This window comes from Camelus dromedarius, chromosome 16 (genome assembly GCF_036321535.1).
Source record: "Camelus dromedarius isolate mCamDro1 chromosome 16, mCamDro1.pat, whole genome shotgun sequence".
Taxonomy (NCBI): Eukaryota; Metazoa; Chordata; class Mammalia; order Artiodactyla; family Camelidae; genus Camelus; species Camelus dromedarius.
This window is the reverse complement of record NC_087451.1, coordinates 36,778,254-36,795,086: the sequence shown is the minus strand read 5'-3', so window position 1 is coordinate 36,795,086 and position 16,833 is coordinate 36,778,254. Positions and strand designations below refer to the sequence as shown.

The 16,833-nt window shown below is 36.4% G+C and overlaps 1 protein-coding gene across 6 annotated transcripts in view; it reads right to left on the bottom strand.

Moving 5' to 3' along the window:
* Positions 1-16,833, bottom strand: part of LOC105085697 (ATP-binding cassette sub-family A member 10) — a 65,387-nt gene that overhangs the window by 1,054 nt on the left and 47,500 nt on the right. For 5 of the 6 annotated variants that reach the window (XM_010975958.3, XM_064495611.1, XM_064495610.1 and 2 more), the window contains 11 exons: positions 8,146-8,237; positions 7,341-7,461; positions 6,569-6,686; positions 6,116-6,207; positions 5,686-5,861; positions 5,335-5,410; positions 5,170-5,264; positions 4,505-4,624; positions 4,170-4,310; positions 2,158-2,237; positions 34-89 (listed from right to left, as the gene is read on the bottom strand). In XM_010975958.3, the coding sequence (XP_010974260.2) occupies positions 34-89; positions 2,158-2,237; positions 4,170-4,310; positions 4,505-4,624; positions 5,170-5,264; positions 5,335-5,410; positions 5,686-5,861; positions 6,116-6,207; positions 6,569-6,686; positions 7,341-7,461; positions 8,146-8,237 (1,167 nt within the window). Of the gene's footprint in view, positions 1-33; positions 90-162; positions 1,927-2,157; positions 2,238-4,169; positions 4,311-4,504; positions 4,625-5,169; positions 5,265-5,334; positions 5,411-5,685; positions 5,862-6,115; positions 6,208-6,568; positions 6,687-7,340; positions 7,462-8,145; positions 8,238-16,833 lie in introns of those variants that run through there. The other variant, XM_010975960.3, reaches the window with a different exon arrangement.

Here is a 16,833-nt window from a genome sequence, read left to right as displayed (position 1 = left end):
GTTACCCAGATGACGGGTTTGAAGAAAACTCACCTGTTCCAAGGTAGCCTGAGAGAGACTGTATTCTTCCACGTCAAAGGTCTGTTTCACTGCATTTAAAGGGACTGACTTCAGTGGCTTACAAATTTTTCACCAAAAGTATTTTCAAAATGTGCAACATAAGCAGCAACTTCAAATCCATGAGATACTATACAGGCCAAGTAATTAAATTTTCTTGAAGGATAAATTAAAGAAGAGGGCCAATATGGCTAATCCAAAGATAGCAACGGCTGCACCGAACTACACTCCCTCCTCCCAGTGTAGGAGGGCTCCCTTCTCTCCACACCCTCTCCAGCATTTACTGTTTATGGACTTTTTAATGATGGCCATTCTGACTGGTGTGAGATGATACCTCACTGTAGTTTTTATTTCTATTTCTCTAAAGTTAGCGATATTGAGCATTTTTTCATGTGCCTATTGACCATTTGCATGTCTTCACTGGAGAAATGTTTAAGTCTTCTGTCCATTTTTTTAACATTTTTTATTGATTTATAATCACTTTACAATGTTGTGTCAAATTCCAGTGTTCAGCACAATTTTTCAGTCATTCATGGGCATATACACACTCATTGTCACATTTTTTTCTCTGAGTTATCAAAACATTTTGTGTATATTTCCCTGTGCTATACAGTGTAATCTTGTACCATTTTTTGATTAGGGTTTTTTGTTTGTTATTGAGTTGTATGAGCTGTTTGTTTACTCTGGAAATTAAGCCATTGTCAGTCCCATCATTTGCAAACATTTTCTCCCACTCTGTAGGTTCTGTTTCCTTTGTTTCATAGTTTCCTCTGCTGTGTAAAAGCTTGTAAGTTTAATTAGGTTCCATTTGTTTATTTTTGCTTTTATTTCTATTGCCTTGGTAGAATGCCCTAGGAGAACATTGCTAAGATTCATGTCGGAGGATGTTTCACCTGTGTTTTCTTCTAGGATGTTTGTAGCGTCTTATGTTTAAGTGTTTAAGGCATTTTGAGTTTATTTTTTGTGTATGGTGTGAGGGAGTGCTCTAACTTCAATGGTTTACACGCAGCTGTCCAGCTTTCCTAACTTCACTTGCTGAAGAGGCTATCTTTCCTCCACCATCTTTTCTCCACATAAAATTCTTTATTAAACATATTGGAAAGGATGGTACAACGCCTAGAGGGATTCTGCATTGGGGACCCTGGAGAAAATGGATTTTCTACAGAATCTAATCATTTCAAACAAAATATCATGTTTCCACGGAGGGCACAGAATATTCTGCAACAATGTGCTTTATATGATTCTTACTTTTTTGACATTTGTTTCAGAGCAATTGCCTGAATACATTCTATTTTCTGCAGAATGTGGAAAAAACAAATGTTGGAAAAGTAAAAAAATTGTGATTATTTAAAAAAAAAAATAGCAATGCATTAATGTACAAATTACCTGTAAACCTCTTTAAATGGTTCCTTGTGTCCTGTTTCAGTATTTAGCCTTTTGATTCTTCGCATATGCATATTTTGGACTCCAAATCAACTGTGGAGTATTACTTTAGTCTATATTTATGAGTCCATGGCAGAGTATACTCTATGCTGGTTCCTTTTCAGTGAATCCCATGTTTCTTATACGTCATAGCCTCATAAATACCCAGTGTGAGCTCTGGTCAGTGTCTCTGGAACTAGTTCAGAAACCCCTCTCCGATCCTGACTTGCCACATTTCATCCCTGTGTATTTTCCAACGTAGTCATGTCACTAGTGTAAACAACCAGATCAGTGGGGTAAGAGAGAGTGCCGGCGCAGTTAGATTCAGTCATTGGCTCCATATTCTTGCTCCTCGTGCCTCTGACTTTGATGAATATGGAGATATGAGAAGCTCAACTTGCTGTTGTGTGGGATATCGTGCAGAAAGTCATCCTTCAGTAATATGCACTGGAACCAGGACAGAACATTCTGACTTATTGTATTTATTTGGGCTTCCTTGTGAGCAGAGGGAGAATCAGGTGGAGCAAACCCAAGCCTAAGGCCACCGATTCATTCCCTTCACGATTCTTAAGCCTGTTCTAGGAAACTGTCCAAGGTTTGACTAGTTATATAATTTTTCTGCTTGAAGTTATAAAAAATGTACACAATACATAAAGTCTTAAGTGTATCTAAACTTACCTGCCTCTAATTTGGAAAAGGCCTGCGATAAAGGGTGAACATCTTCCATAGGTAATTTATACGCCGTCATGGAGGAATACCTGGGGTGAGTAAAGAGTAAGATTTACTGTGTTTCAATGTTATAATACTGAGAAGGAAGTGATAACTAAAATAATCAAAGAATTTTTCGAAGTTTTCATAAATAAAAAGGTAGTTTAATTTGATAAAGCATGAATATGAGCCAAATAATTTATCTTTACTCATAAATTTGATAACAACAAAAATCTAGTTGCTCCTAATTTAATGATCAAGATAAATTCTTTTTGATAAATTTAAAGATAAATTCTTAAAAATAGCTCTGATACTATTTCACAATCAGCCTGTGATATCTTTCTTTTATGTTATATTTCTTACTCTTGAAAGCCAATCTTTCAGTGCTCCCTGGAACTGTTTTATCAAATTTTCTTTTCTGCATTTAACTTTCAACTTCTCTTATAAAAATTAAAACCGGTTGAACTGTCTCCTATTTAAAAAAAGTTCTTCCCTGACCTCTAGCCTCCCCTAAATAAGTTCATCCAGGACCTCCACCTGCACAATTCAATAAACATTCTTTAGTCCTTATTTTCTAGACTACTCAAAAGCATTAAATAAAAATGCACACATCCTCCTTAAGACACTCTCTCTCAGCTTCTGAGACAATCACACTTTTATGATTTTCCTTTTAACTTTCTAGAACTGCTCTGTTTTATATGTTAGCTACTAGGTACACGTGGCTATTTAAATTTAAATTAGCCAAAATAAGTAAAATTCAAAATGTGAAGTGCTCAGTAGCTACATGCAGGTATTGGCTGCTATACTGGACAGCACATATACAGGACATTTCCCTCACCACAGAAATTCTCTTGGACAGGGCTGTTCCAGACATGCTTCACCATTTTGTATTTGTTGTTATGGCTAATGCTGTGGTGGCAGTTTCCCCCACCGGCTTTTCTTCCTCAATCTACTCTCAGTACTGAGGGTTTGTGGGGTCCATCCTAGACCCTCTCCCCTTTCCATCTCTCTTTTTGACCTCATCCATTCTCCTAGCTTAATGGCCTTGTATCTATATGTTTAAGATGTTCCACTTTGTTTACTGACAGACTGTACCTCTCAATGACTCGTCTCTTTTCTTCTGAGCCATAGGCCCACATCTTTGTATACTGGCATCTTCACTTGGATATATCTTTATATCAACTCTGTGAGCTTTCTTTCCATCCTTTGCATGTATAGAGTTTATTCTTGACTTAAGTTCTTTACACATGATGTTTTCTCAGAAGAGTGACTCATCCCCATTATTCAACTGGCCAAACCCTGCTCAGTCAAAGTCCTACCTAATGTCACTTCTTCATTCATTTGGATCTTCAATTGCTTAATATCCTTGCCTCAAAAAGACTGCAAGCACCATAAGAACCTTGTCTATTTACTGAGTAGAAGAAGTATATGAGAAAACTTTATGTATCTTTCAATTAAATTCAACCTCATTCTGCTATTCACATGGGTTTGGTTATCCTTGCTTTTAACTCATAACTGACTTCATATAATTTTAAAAGAACCATAGGGAGGATCAAATGATTTATAATGAATTTATTTAGGAAAGAGTTCATCTTTCTGAAGCATCTGAGTCTGTTTGAGCTCTTGGTGCAATTTTATATTTGGTAAAATGCTATAAATTCATATAGAAATTCCAGCTGTCTGTTTAAAAAAATCATTAAATCAATGGTTGTTTGTCTGTACTTTTTTTCCTAACTTCTAAGTCATTCCACCATTTACATACACACACACAATCTATCCACATTTTCTCAGTATGAAAGACTCACTGAAAATAACTTTTCAATTGCTGTCTTTCTTTTGTACTTCCTCGTGACCCCCAAACAATTTGTTTTGTAATAAACAAGCAGCTGAGGCTTTCTCTTCCTGTCCAGACATGTACAACACTAAGTGATGTATGCTGGAAAGTTCTTATACCTGTCACTCAAGCCAAAAATGTCCTTTACCTTTCCCGCCGGGCAGCCTGTGGAAAAATCTTCACAATGTGTGTGTGAAGAAGCTCCATCTGAGTGGGTTCCTTCACTTTTAGTTCTAGCAAATAATCTTTACCAAACTTGCTTTTCAGATGTTGAACAGAGCCAATACACCTAGTTCAGGGACGAGAAAGAACTAATGAAAGAAAAAACATGTATCTTCTTAATTTCTTCCTCAAGTACAGAGGCAGAGGAAGGTGTTCTCGATCATAGATCAGGGAGCTGAAAGGCATCAGCTGTTCAGAATAAACAGAAACTTTCTCTCCAAGAACTTGGGGGTCAAGTGCTGGCTCTCGATAGACACTCACCTCAGCCTTCCAGACACCAGGATGGCCACGCGGTCACACACGGCCTCGGCCTCTGCCATGTAATGGGTGGTCAGAAGGGCACCTCTCTCCGTGTTTCTAACAATGGCCCGAATTGCCTGCCTAAAGATAAAATAAGGGATTGTTTGCACTTAGAAAGTAATTTGGGAAAATAGATTTATGAGAATGAGTATGAAGCCTAAACAGAAAACTTTAGATTAGGTTACAAGAAAAAGAAATCTTTGCTCTAGAGAGAAAGAAGAAAAATTGTATGCTATGTAGTTATATTACCACATCAATAGGTTTCACAGAATCAAAAGTAGAAGATTAGGAAATAGTGAGTAAAATAATGCTTGTTTAAAAAAGTTTAAGTATAGAGAAACACCACATTGTAGGATTTTCAATAACTGAAAAATAAAATAGAAGAAAGAGTCAGGAGGAAGAGTAGTAAGAGAAAGAAAATTCAACCTAATACATTCAAAAGTCCAACTGATTCTTAAAACATTTATTTTTCCTTCTTTGAGGACTTCTGAGCACCACATTGAGCTTCACTGAATTAAATAATAGAGGGTATAAAACTCAAAGGTTAATGGGGCAAATGTAAAAAATAAATGAGCAATCACTTTAGACTTATGCAACTGACTCTGACACTTGATACGACTTCTTACCACATCTGCAGCTGCCCCTCGGGGTCCATCCCCGTGGACGGCTCGTCCAGAAGCACCACCGACGGGTTTCCCAGGAGGCTCAGCGCGAAGCACAGCTGGAACGGGAGGAACCGCGTCTGGCACCGACCTGGGGGTGCGCAGAGGAGCACCCAGCCCTGCCCCTACCTTTCGCTTTACTCCCTCGGATAAAGCCTTCACGGGGAGCTTCAGCTGCTCCTGCAGCTTGAGTGCATCCACCAACCTGAAGGAAACAGTTCTGATTATGCACGAGGAACATGTCCCCACCTAAAACACGTTAGAGAACCCTAGCACTGCTGATCTGTAAACAGTACATTGAGCATCATGAACACTGTCACAAATACTAACTGGCTTATGATTTGGCTTATTCAGGTTTTCAATCATTTTATTTGCATGAAACTGAAAGACATTGTTTATACTATTCTTTCCATATTTAATGAGTAAGTTCTATATTCCTCCCTCCTACAGTTACAGTGTGAAGGAAGCTTCTCTCTGTACCCTGAAATATGAAGAGCTGCATCCTCTTTGCCCAGTCCTTTCACTGCTGCGAATAACTCCAGGTGTTCTTTCACCGTAAGATCTGGCCACAAGGCATTCTCCTGTGGACAGTACCCCAAAAACTTGAGGATGTCATCTTGCTGCTTCAGAGATGTACTGCTGCCATGGAAAATCACCTGCACAGAACAATGAATGTCAGATCCACATCTGGTTTCACCCTCATTCTCCTCCCACTTCTAAAGGAGATAAAAGTGGCCCTTAAGTTACAATCTTTTTCAGCATGCAAGAGACATTTTATAAATTCTTTCGTCTATTTTTTCTTTTTTTTTTTAAATCACTTGATTTGCTGATAGAAATAATATAAAGAGGCTACTGATATTTAAAAGGAATTTCCTCTGGCCATGAGTTTGGCTCTCTCACATGCACTTACCACTCCTGCGGTTGGTTCTGTCTCTCCAGTTATCATTTTAATAGAAGTACTTTTCCCAGCTCCATTATGTCCCAGCAATCCCAAGACTTCACCTGGAAAAATGCTCACTATCAATATTTGTACTTTAAAGGTACACTAACCTAAAATCATATTTTCTTGAAACAAAGTAACATTTTCAAACATCACCTTCATAATTTTCTATATTACAGCATTAATGGAAAGACTTTGGATTTACACAAGAATTTGATCTTCCTGATCCAAGATCGGTTTTCCTACCATTTGATTTGAGACAGGATTTTAAAGTAAAAATGTTTCTCTGATGACATCAGATATTTTTATAATTACACATTTATTAAGAGATATGAGCAGACTCAAAGAATGGAAAATTATTCCCTTCACAGTCCTAAAACTAGAGAATAAGGAATATTCTAATAGAGGAAACATTATCCAAACCTTTGTTAACACAGAAGGAAACATTCCGAATGGCTACTGTCTTCTTTCTTTTTGAAAAGCAACTTTTCTTTTTCTCTTTATATTTCTTGTGTAAACAGCTTGCCATTATTACTGGTTTCTGGAAAATACAAGAAAGCATGATTTTCCTGTTAAATGTCAGATATTTTGTGTGCTCATGTTCTACCTTTTATTTCCCAGGGTATGACCTGAACCACATTTTTGTCAATAACAATTCAGCCCCCCTTTTTAAATAAAATACTCAAATGTATGTTTATAAATAAAGACTTCTTTATCAACTCCCTATAAAACTAATTCCTAATCAAATATATCCCCTTTGTGTTATGCTAACCTTGCCTTTTGCATTAATTCCATTTCTAGTCCATTTCTTATTGATCTTCATACAATGTAAATTCACTTGCTCTTTTTCATATGCTATTTACAGATCTTGACATTACAATTTCAATGTATTGCAAAATGAAATTGAAACTCTTGAAAAAGATGTGGGATTTTGTTAAAGTTGCTAAAAATATCAAGAGTTCTCGAGTTGCACTGATGAATGAAGAATAAAACCCACAAAAAATGGAAGAAGAGAAACTTAAAAGAGTGATGATAGGACAAATACTTCAAAAGAGAATGATTTGAATATGACCTACAAATGGAAGTACTACAGAAACAAAAGTAAATTTCCACCCTGAAAACCAAGCTTATCCACTCTACAGGACAGGCTTCCCCAGCTTCAGAAATCATCAGGGGTTTGGTCGCTTGTTTTCACCTCATCCAAGTTTGAAGGAGCGAGTGCATTTTCTGTTTTCCTTCTTTCAGCTTGAACATCTTCATCTTCTTCTTCTGGCTCTTCTGGATTTGGATGACTTTCCTTTCTTCTTGGAGAGATTCTACAGAGAAAATAAAATAACATTAAAATGAAATCTAACTATACAAATACCAAGAGAATGTATCCTCAATTACTACTGTTCTTTGCTTTAAAAGAACACAGATGATTAATTTATTACCTACACCATTCCCTTGATAGTAATAATCTGCTCGTGTAGCCGCATCCAATGAAATACTCTGACTACTTCTTCTCTTTAAAATCTTTTATCTCATCTGTCTCCCAGCTCTCCAAGTTCTCTCAAATACAGACTTATCAGTCTTCTTAGTCTGTTGCCATTCAGATAATCATTACATTACATCATAAATGATCACCATAATTGGCTTTACTTGCCTTTTAAAAAAATTTCCCTGTGAAACCATTTTTCATCATTCTGTTTTCTACTCAGAAGCCTATACTTACAATAAGCTGGAGAAAAACAAGCTTTGATGCTTAACCACTGCATATACAGACGCACAAGATAAATACTCAACTTGCCTAAAATCAGTTAAGATCCATGACTTAGAAACTGCATTCAATTTAATCCTGATTTTTTGTTTTTCTTCTGTGGTTTTTTTTCCAGAATAACACTGCCTAATGGACCTAGCTAAGAGTTGGATAGTAAATCCATTCAAATAAATTAATGTTCAATGTCCTGACTTAAACATTAAATATTTGGATTATATTCAGATGTTAATGTTCACCCAACCTGAAAACTGGATCTTTCCTCATTGTTTCTTTTCCGTACTTCATTTCCAGACACCTTATAACAAAAAGGAAAATGATGCTCTGAAGAAATGGCTAAAGGCAAAGAAAAATCGTTAGAATTAGCATCATCATGGGACTCAAACTCCGTGAGCAACATATGCCTTCTATCACTGAACATTTGATAATTTTCCTATAAAATTGAAAAAAATCTTTTGAAATACTTCTCACATGGAGAAGTTTACTCAAACCAACCTCTATGTATGTTGCCTACAAGAGACTTCAGCTCTAAGGACGCACACAGACTGAAAGTAAGGGACTGGAAAAAGGTATTCCATACAAATGGAAATGAAAAGAAAGCTTGGGTAGCACTACTTACTCAAAAAAGACTTTAAAACAAAGACTGTAGTTAGAGACAAAGAAGGACATTACATGATGATAAAGGGATCAAACATTTGCAAATATCCATGCACCCAACATAGAAGCACCTAAATACATAAAGTAAATATTAACAGACAAGAAGGGAGAATTAATGGTAATACAATAATAGTCAGGGACTTTAATGTTACACATCAATGCAGATCGTCCAGGCATAAAATCAGAAAAGAAACACTGATCTTAAATGACACATTAAAACAGATGGGCTTAACAGATACACATAGATAGTTCCATCCCAAAGCAGCAGAATATTTATTTTCAAGTGCACATGGAACATTTCCCAAAACAGAGAACACGCCTGGTCAAAAAACAAGCCTTGGTAAATTTAAGAAAACTGAAATCATATCAAGCATCTTTTCCAAACGCAACATTATGAGACTAGAAATCAACTGTAACAGAAAAAAACTGCAAAAAACACAAACATGCGGACGCTAAACAAAATGCTACTAAACAAGCAATGAAGAAGGGTCACTGAAGAAATCAAAAAGGAAATAAAAAAAAATACCTGGAGACAATGAAAAGAAAAGCACAATGATCTCATGGAAACAACTTAAATGTCCATCAATAGATGATTGGATAAAGAAGATGTGCAATATATATATCTATATACTTATATACATACACAATGGAATATTACTCAGCTATAAAAAAGAATGAAATAATGCCATTTGAAGCAACATGGATGGACCTAGAGATTATCATATTTAGTGAAGTAAGCCACACAGAGAAAGACAAATACCATATGATATCACTTATTTGTGGAATCTAAAAAAAAAGATACAAATTCTGTTTACAAACCAAAAACTGACTCACAGACATAGAAAACAAACTATAGTTACCAAAGTGGAAAGGGTGAGGCGGGATAAATTAGGGGATTAACAGACACACATTACTACATATAAAATAGACAAACAACAATGACCTATTCTATAGCACAGGGAACTATATTTGATTTTTTGAAATAACATATAATGGAAAAGAATCCAAAAAAAGAAAAAAAAAGTATGCATATGTATAACTGAATCATTTTGCTATAAAACTCAAACTCAAATTGTAAATCAACTACACTTCAATAAAAAAATTTTTTTAAAAGCACAACAATCTGAAATCTATGGAACACAGAAAGAGCAGTTCTAAGAGGGAGCTTTGTAGTGATACAAGCTTACCTAAGAAAACAAGAGAAGCTCAAATTAACAACCTAACCTTAAACCCAAAGGAACTAGGAAAAAAAAACAAATGAAATCCAAAGTTAATAGAAGGAAAAAATCATAAAGATCAGAGTAGAAATAAATGAAACAGAGACCAAAACAAAAAACAGAAAAAACCAATGAAACTAAGAGCTGGTTCTTTGAAATTGATAAATCTTTAGCCAGACTCATAAAGAAAAAAATGAGAGAGTTCAAGATGACAGAGTAGGAGGATGCTGAACTCATCTCCCCCAACAAATACATCAAAAATGCATACACATGTGGAATAATTCTCATGGAAATCTAACCAGAAACTGAAAAAAGAACTCCTATACAACCAAAGCTGCAAGAAAGATTTCCACATAGCTGAGTAGGACACAAAAAGGCATAAGGTTAGGACCTTTACCCCTAATAGGGATCTGAAATGAAGAGAAGGTTAGCATGGATGGTTCCTCGCCCTAGGGAGCAAGCGGGTCGAGCCGCAGACTGGGCATCCAGGGTCCTACACAGAGGAGACAGGCCCCCTTGGCTGTTGGGAGAACCAGTGGGACAGATCGAAAGGCTGGCAAAGCCTAGAATCTACTCATGAAGAGTGTATGGGTGCTGGCTTGCCCACAATCAGGACAGAGAGAGCTTTGCACTGGCAGCTTTCACCTTGCTACTCTCCTTAATCCAAATGGAGTGAAAACCTCAGCCCAAATCACTCCATATCACAGTTTGGCACGAGATCTGGACCAGCTGGACCCTGGGAAAACAGTCTACCTACATGGAGAAGCCTGGGGCGCCTGGGGTGGGATCTGGGTGGGGTGGTGGCAGCCACTGTCAGCACTCCCTTGGGCGGCACCACAGGAGCACACTGGCTTTTATCTCCCAGCCCAGTAAGCACTCTGGCCCCACCCACTCCATGCCACAGCTTAGTGCTGGATGTGGACAGACAGGTCCTGGAAGAGTGCCATAGAGGCAGCCCATATCTCTGCCACCTCAATTCCTGCAACCACAACACCCCAACTCCCAGCACCAGCCTAGGGGATGCTCTGGCCCCACCTACCCCAAACTACTGCCTTGCACTAGATATGGGACAAACACAACACGGGAAGGGACACAACCTCGGGCTGCATTTCAGTGAAGCTGTACATGCACACAGAGGCAGCACATCAGTCCTCTGTGAGTGTATGAGTCTCACTTGTTTCTGTAATCATTCTCTTTAGGGCAGGAAACATACTCAAGAGGAACAGAGCCTGACTGAGCCTGACCATCAGGGCTTCTACTCCAAAAATTGGGGAGCAGACCACCCCTGACAGGGTGGCAACAGCCACAGAACAAAGAGGAAGTCCTGCTCACACCTTGAACAGGCTTTAGATCCTCCAACACCAACCACACCCCCTACGAAGGTGACAGTGGTCAGCACACCCTGAAAAAGATGTGGCTGGTGTCCATATCAAAATCAGCTCTAATACCAAAGACACTGGACACACACAGATTACAAAGTGTGTAGTCTGAATTCAGACCCTGAATTCAAAACGGTAATAAACATGTTAACTGAATTAAGGAAGATTATCTATAGAAACAAAGATCTCTGTTAACAAGGAACTAGAAACTATAAAGATGAAGCAATCAAAAATAGATAATTCAATTTTTGAGATAAAAAAACAATCTAGAAGTAGTGAATAGCCATCTAAATGATACAGAAAGCAAGTAAATGATCTGGAAGACAGGATAATGGAAATAAGACAATCATAGACAGCAGACAGAAAAACAAATGAAAAAAATGAAACAACATACAAGATCTATCGGATAATATAAAATTTACCAACCTACACATAATAGGGGTTCCAGAAGGACAAGAGAGAGAGAAGCCAATCAAAAATGTATTTGAAGAAATTATGACTGAAAACTTCCCCAACCTGAAGAAGGAAACAGATATCCAGGTACAGGAAGCACAGAGGGTCCCAAACAAAGGGAACCCTAACAGACCCACATCAAGACATGTCATAATTGAAATGGTAAGAGTTAAAAGATAAAGAGAGAAGTCTAAAAGCAGCAAGAGAAAAACAAAGAGACATTTACAAGGGAACCATAAGGCTATCAGTTGATTTCTCTGGAGAAACTTTGCAGGCCAGAAGGGAGTGGCAAGATATATTCAAAGTCCTGAAAGGGAAAAGCCTGTAACCTAGGCACTCTACCAGCAAGGTTATCATTTTGAATAGAAGGAGAGATAAAGAATTTATTAGACAAGCAGAAACTAAAAGAATTCAGCACTACTAAGTCTACCCTAAGAGAAATATTGAAAGGTCTTCTCTAAGTGGAAAAAAGCAAGGAAAGGGAAAGGGAAAATCACAACAGGAAAGGCAAATATATAGCAAATATAAATTACTATATATTTCACTTAAATTAGCTAATTCACTTAAATTAGCCAGTATATAGATTGAAAAAGAAAAAAATTATAGAAGTGATTATGCCTATAATAAACAATAAACAGATGAACACAAAGATGTAAACTGGGACATTAAAATCACAAAATGTGATGGAGGGGAGTATAAAAATGCAGAACTTTCAGAATGTGACTGAACTTGAATGACTATCAGTTTAAACCAAGTAGTTACTGTTATGGGTTAACATATATGAACCTATGGTAACCACAAATTACAATCATATAAAAGATTCACAAAAACAAAAACAAAAACAAAACAAAACAAAACAAAACAAAAAAAACAAGAAAGAAACTCAAACATAGAAGAACCACAATAACAACCACAAAAAAAACTAGAAAATAAGGCTTAAAATGGCAATAGGTTCATACCTGTGAATAATTACTTTAAATGTCAGTGAATTAATGCTACAATTAAAAGACATCCAGTGGCTGATCAGATAATGAAATAAGAATCTGCAATAAGCCACCCACAGGAGACTCACTTCACATTAAAGACACATACAGCCTGAAAGTCAAGGCATAGAAAAAGGTATTTCAAGTAAATGGAAATGACAAGAAAGCAGTAGTAATAGTACTCATATCAGACAAAACAAACTTTAAGACAAAAGCCATAAAGAAAGACAAAGAAGGGCATTATATAATGATAAAGCAATCAACAGAAGAAGAGAGTATTACACTCATTAGCATACACACACCTAATATAGGAGCACCTAAATACATAAAACAAACATAAACAGACATAAAGAGAGAAACTGGCAATAATACAATAATAGCAGGAGACTTTAATACCCACTGACATCAACAGGCAGATCATCCAGACAGAAAATCATTAAGGCAGTAGAGATCCTAAATGGCACAACAGACCAGCTGGACTTAATTGAACTCAACAAGACACTACATCCAAAAAAAGCAGAATATGCATTATTTTCAAGTGCACATGGAACATTCTCCAGGATAGACCACCTAATTTGTCACAGAACAAGCCTTAGCAAATTTAACAGGATAAAAATTATACTAAGCATCTTTTCCAACCACAGGGGCATGAAACTAGAAATCAACTACAGAAAGAAAAACAGGAAAAGAACAAACATTTGGAGACTAAACAAAATACTACTAAAAAACAAATGAGCCAATGATGAAATCAAAGAAGAAATCAAGAAATACCTCAAGACAAACAAAATCTTACAAAATGTATGGAATGCAGCAAAAGCAGTTCTAAGACGGAAGTTCATAGGGATATAGACCTTCCTCAAGAAACAAGAAAAATCTCAAATCAACAACTCAACCTACTAGCTAAAATTATAAAAAGAAGAACAAACAAAGCTCAAAGTCAGCAGAAGAAAGAAAATAATAAAACTCAGAGAGTAAATAAATAAAATAGAGACCAAAAAATCAGTAGAAAAGATCAATGAAAAACCAAGAGCTTGGTTTTTTTTTTTAAAGATAAACAAAATTGATAAACCTTGAGCTAGTCTCACCAAGAATAGAGGACCCAAAAAAACAAAATCAAAAATGAAAGAGGAGAAATAACAACTGATACCACAGAGATATAAAAAATCATGAGACTACTACAGTTATATGCTAGCAAACTGAAAACCCTAGAAGAAACGGACAAATTTCTAGAAAGGTGTACCTGCCAAGCTCTGAGTCAAGATCATAAACAAACTGATAACTAGAAGCAAAACAGAATCTGTAGATTAAGGGGCGAAAAAAAAAACCTCCCTACAAACAAAAATGTCCAGGACCAGATGGCTTCACAGGTGATTTCTACCAAACATATAAAGAAGAACTTATAAGGGGGATGGAGGGAGGGTATAGCTCAGTGGCAGAGCACATGCATAGCATACATGAGGTCCTGGGTTCAATCCCCACTACCTCCATTAAAAAAATAACACTAGTAAGTAAATAAACCTAAATACCTCCTCCCCAAACAAACAAACAAAAAATAACTTAAACATACCCTTTTCAAACTATTCAGAACACTGATGAGGAGAGAACACTCCCAAATTCATTCTATGAGGCCACCATTACCTTGATACCAAACCAGACAAAGATACTACAAAAAAAGAAAATAACAGGTTAGTATTACTGATGAACATGGATGCAAAAATCCTCAACAAAATATTAGCAAAGTGAATCCAACAATACATTAAAAAGGATTAAACACTATGACCAAGTGGGATTTAGCCCAGGGATGAAAGGATTTTTTTATATCTGCATATCAGTCAGTGTGATACACCACATTAACAAACTGAAGAATAAAAACCAAATGATGAAATCAATAGATGCAGAAAAAGCTTGTGATAAAATTCAATATCCATTTATGATTAAAAACTCTCCAGGAAGTAGGCAGAGAACATACCTCAACATAATTAAGGCCATATATGACAAATCCACAGCTAACATCATACTCAAGCAAAAAGCTGAAAGCCTTCTTGTTAAATTCAGAAACAAGACAAAGATGCCCACTCTCATCACTTTTATTCAACATGGTATTCAAAGTGCTAGCCACAGCAAAAATCAGACAAGAAAAAGAAATAAAAGAAGTCCAAATTGGCAGGAAGAAATAAAACTGTCACCTTTGCAGATGGCATGATACTCTACATAGAAAACCCTAAAGATACCAAAAAAAAAAAAAAACCCCAAAATACTACTAGAGCTCATCAATGAATTCAATGAAGTTGCAAGATACAAAATTAATATACATATATATGTTGCATTTCTATACACTAAAAACGAACTATCAGAAAGAGAAATTAAAGAAAAAACTCCAATTACCACTGCATAAAAAAGGACAAAATACCTAAGAATAAACATACCTATGAGAGTAAAAGACCTATAGTCGGAAAACTATAAGACACTGATGAAAGAAACTGAAGATGACACAAACATATACCACGTTTATGGATTGAAAGAAACAATATTGTTAAAATGATAACAATCTACAGATTCAATACAATCCCTATCAAAATGCCCATGACATTTTTCACAAAACTAGAACAAATAATTTCTAAAGTTTGTATGGAGATACAAAAGACCCTGAATAGCTAAAATAGTCTTTAGGAAAAAACAAAGCTAGAGGCATCATGCTCCCTGACTTCAGACTATAATACAAAGCTACAGTAATCAAAACAGTATGATACCGGCACAAAAACAGACACTTAGATCAATGGCACACAAGATCAATAGCCCAGAAATAAACCCACAATTATATGGTCAATTAATCTATGAAAAAGGAGGCAAGAATATACAGTGTGGAAAAGACAGCCTCTTCAATAAACGGTTTTGAGAAAACTGGACAGCTACATGTAAAAAAATTAAACTGGACTACTACTTCACACCATATGCAAAAAATAAAGTCAAAATGGATTAAATACTTAAATGTAAGACCTGAAACCATAAATTTCTAGAGGAAACCATAGTATGCTCTTTCACTGCAGTCTCAGAAATAGATTTTGGATATGTCTCTTCAGGCAAGGGAAACAAAAACAGAAAGAAATAAATGAGCAGATGAGGCCAAGATGGCAGAGTAGTATGATGTTCGTGGCTCACCCTCTCGCACAGATACACCAAGACTCACATCCACGGACCCACTCAGCCAACCAGAGCACCTGCGGAACTCCGACAGAACACTGTCCTCTTCAAAAGACAAAGACACCAAAAATCTGGTAGGAGAAAGGAAAAAAAGAAAGACGGAGTGACCGGCGCCAGGAGACAGCTGGTGGCCCCCTGCCCTTCCAGCAGGAACGCTGTGCTGGGAGGGGGCGTGATCTGCTTGTCGACAGGCACTGGGAACAGCACAGACGAGGGCACCAACAGAGGGCCTCTGGAAACAGCAAGCTGAGCTCGTGAAACAGGGCAAAGACATAAAGATTTCTCATTAAGGGCACACAGTCTCCAGGAGAACACCCCCCCCCCCTTTTTTTAATCTGTTTTTACCTGTTGTATTTTCTATTACCTTTTTAATTTTTGCTTTTTAAACAATTATATATCCTCCCAGTTTTAATCCCTTTTAAATTTTTTTAAAATAATATTATTATTATTTTAAAAAATCCACATCATGTCATTTTTCTCTCTCTTGGTTTTGATCTCCTGTTATTGATTATACACAGGTATCAAATATTTTTCTTCCTCTTTTCTCCTTTTATAAAGGTTTTTAAGAGACGTCTCAACCTGATTGCTATTCTGATTCACCTTGCTCTTCAATTATTCATTATACACTGTTTTCAAACCTTTTTCTCCTCCCCTTTTTCAGAATTCTCTCTTTATCATATCTTTAACGGTTCTATTTTTTATTCTCTTTTTAATTTCTACTTTATAAACAATTGCATATGCTGCTAGTTTTAATTCCTTTTTAAATTTTTCTTTCTAAACAATTGTATATGCTTCTAGTTCTAATTCCTTTAAAATTTTTCTTTTAAAGAAGTTATATTATTATTTTTTGAAAAAATCCACCTGATTTCAATATCATTTCTTTGGGGTTTGATCTCCTGTTATTGATTATGAATAGGTTTCAAATATCGTTTTTCAATCTTTTTTCTTTTTTTAAAGGGTTTTTAAAAAAGACCTCTTAACTCGAATGCTAGTCTGACTCAAATTGCACCTCTATAACTGATTATACACTGTTTTCAAACCT